The sequence below is a fragment of the Phytophthora parasitica genome (genome assembly GCF_000247585.1).
Source record: "Phytophthora parasitica INRA-310 unplaced genomic scaffold supercont2.1, whole genome shotgun sequence".
In the NCBI taxonomy this organism is placed as follows: domain Eukaryota; phylum Oomycota; class Peronosporomycetes; order Peronosporales; family Peronosporaceae; genus Phytophthora; species Phytophthora nicotianae.
This window is the reverse complement of record NW_008634126.1, coordinates 1,183,316-1,184,898: the sequence shown is the minus strand read 5'-3', so window position 1 is coordinate 1,184,898 and position 1,583 is coordinate 1,183,316. Positions and strand designations below refer to the sequence as shown.

Sequence of the window (1,583 nt, the reverse complement as noted above, 5' to 3'; positions counted from 1 at the left end):
TTGTTTCCTCGATACGATCCTTGCTTCGGATAGCAACAACGTTGGTGACTGATTGAGCGATTGGGCTTTTCTTTCGTGGATGATATTTCAATACCTTCTTCATACTCGCCGTGGTGATAACCAAAACCCAGCAAGAACATTGCGCGGACTACCAGATCTGACCATGAAACAACGAAAACTATTTGAAATTCGTTTAGAGCTCTAGCCACCCACTCATCATTGTACCAAATCAATCCGTCGAATCCTTTAATTCTCGTATCGTAATCGTCCAAATAACTTAATAATACGATGAGCTCCACTCCCAAAGAAGCCATAAGATCCAGCAAACAGTCGAAAAATACGGACACAAACCGCCTTCGGGCTTCATCGTGATGCATGAAAACGGTAGGTAATAGCGATTGTATGGTGATGTACCGTAGGCATGCCGATCTTGTAAAACTCTAGATACAAGTTGAGGTTGGTGTCATGTAGTTTCCAATAGCAATATGCGTAGAGTGTATTGTAAGTACACGTGATCACATGCACAGTGATAATAGCAAGCCATCATATCGCGAAGATCCAATACGAGAGGGTGATGCTGGCGAGCTCGTCAGATATTCTCCGTGATAGCTCGCGAGTGGGGTCAACGCTAGGCATCTTCGTGAGCTCGTTTGAATAATGGGGTGATCGGAATCAGGTAAAATAACCGTAAATCTATTCTTTTACATGTGTATATATGATGACCTATAATAGGTCCACCCCCGCGAATACGGGGTGCAGTACTGTGCTGTACTAGTCAAATACTACGTCAGTGTGAATAATTTACTACTAAGTACTACCTCCGTTCTACAAGACATTTAATATTTCTCTTGATGCCTTTTAAATTTTCAAGCAAACAAATTCTAAACTTCGCGAAGCATGAAAACTTTAGCCAGGTGTGCGTGCTTAGTGTTGGTAGCTGCAGCGCTGTATTAACGCGTCGTAAACGGTAGATAACATCGCCGGAATGAGGCGATAGTCGAGGCATCTGACCAAAACTTACGCTATGCAATCAATAAAAAGGCTACGTCCACCAGGTTTGTACCATCGACAGATTACACACTGGCGCATCGTTTTGGACTCATCTCACTAAGTAGTATATCCTCCAATCGAAATCATTCTTGATTTAAAAACCGCTCCAATTTCGAACTTAAATGGACAACAACATATCGATAGGATATTTTCGACCAATCCCCAAGAAGTATTGAATTAGGCCAAGTTTTAAGACTGCTAATCCATGGGTTTACCACATCTACACAACAACATCGTCCAACGCTGCCTTGTCGATTTTTACTGCCTCGCTTGAGCATGACAGCGAGAGTGGGAGATCTCCTAGCCGAACCCACTTGTCCATACCTAGATGTGAAAGCTTGTAGGTGTTTCCGCCGCGGTCCAGCATCGCTTGTTCCAACACAAATTGTAGCATTAGGAATGACTTACTTAGCGTCACAGACTCGAGCTCAACAAAAGCTGACCCCACCCCATCGACTAACTGCTCCACGTTGTACGCTCGCTTCTGATATTGAAAAGCTTGGATACTGGAAAAGAATCCAAGGTCGAGTAAT

General features: G+C 43.4%; 1 protein-coding gene across 1 annotated transcript; it reads right to left on the bottom strand.

Moving 5' to 3' along the window:
• Positions 1-1,270: 1,270 nt before the first annotated feature.
• Positions 1,271-1,503, bottom strand: PPTG_00283 (hypothetical protein; the record flags this gene model as incomplete). Its single annotated transcript, XM_008891661.1, has 2 exons — positions 1,271-1,419; positions 1,494-1,503. 2 exons carry the CDS (start codon positions 1,501-1,503, stop codon positions 1,271-1,273), a joined length of 159 nt encoding a protein of 52 aa, XP_008889909.1.
• Between the last annotated feature and the right edge of the window lie 80 nt (positions 1,504-1,583).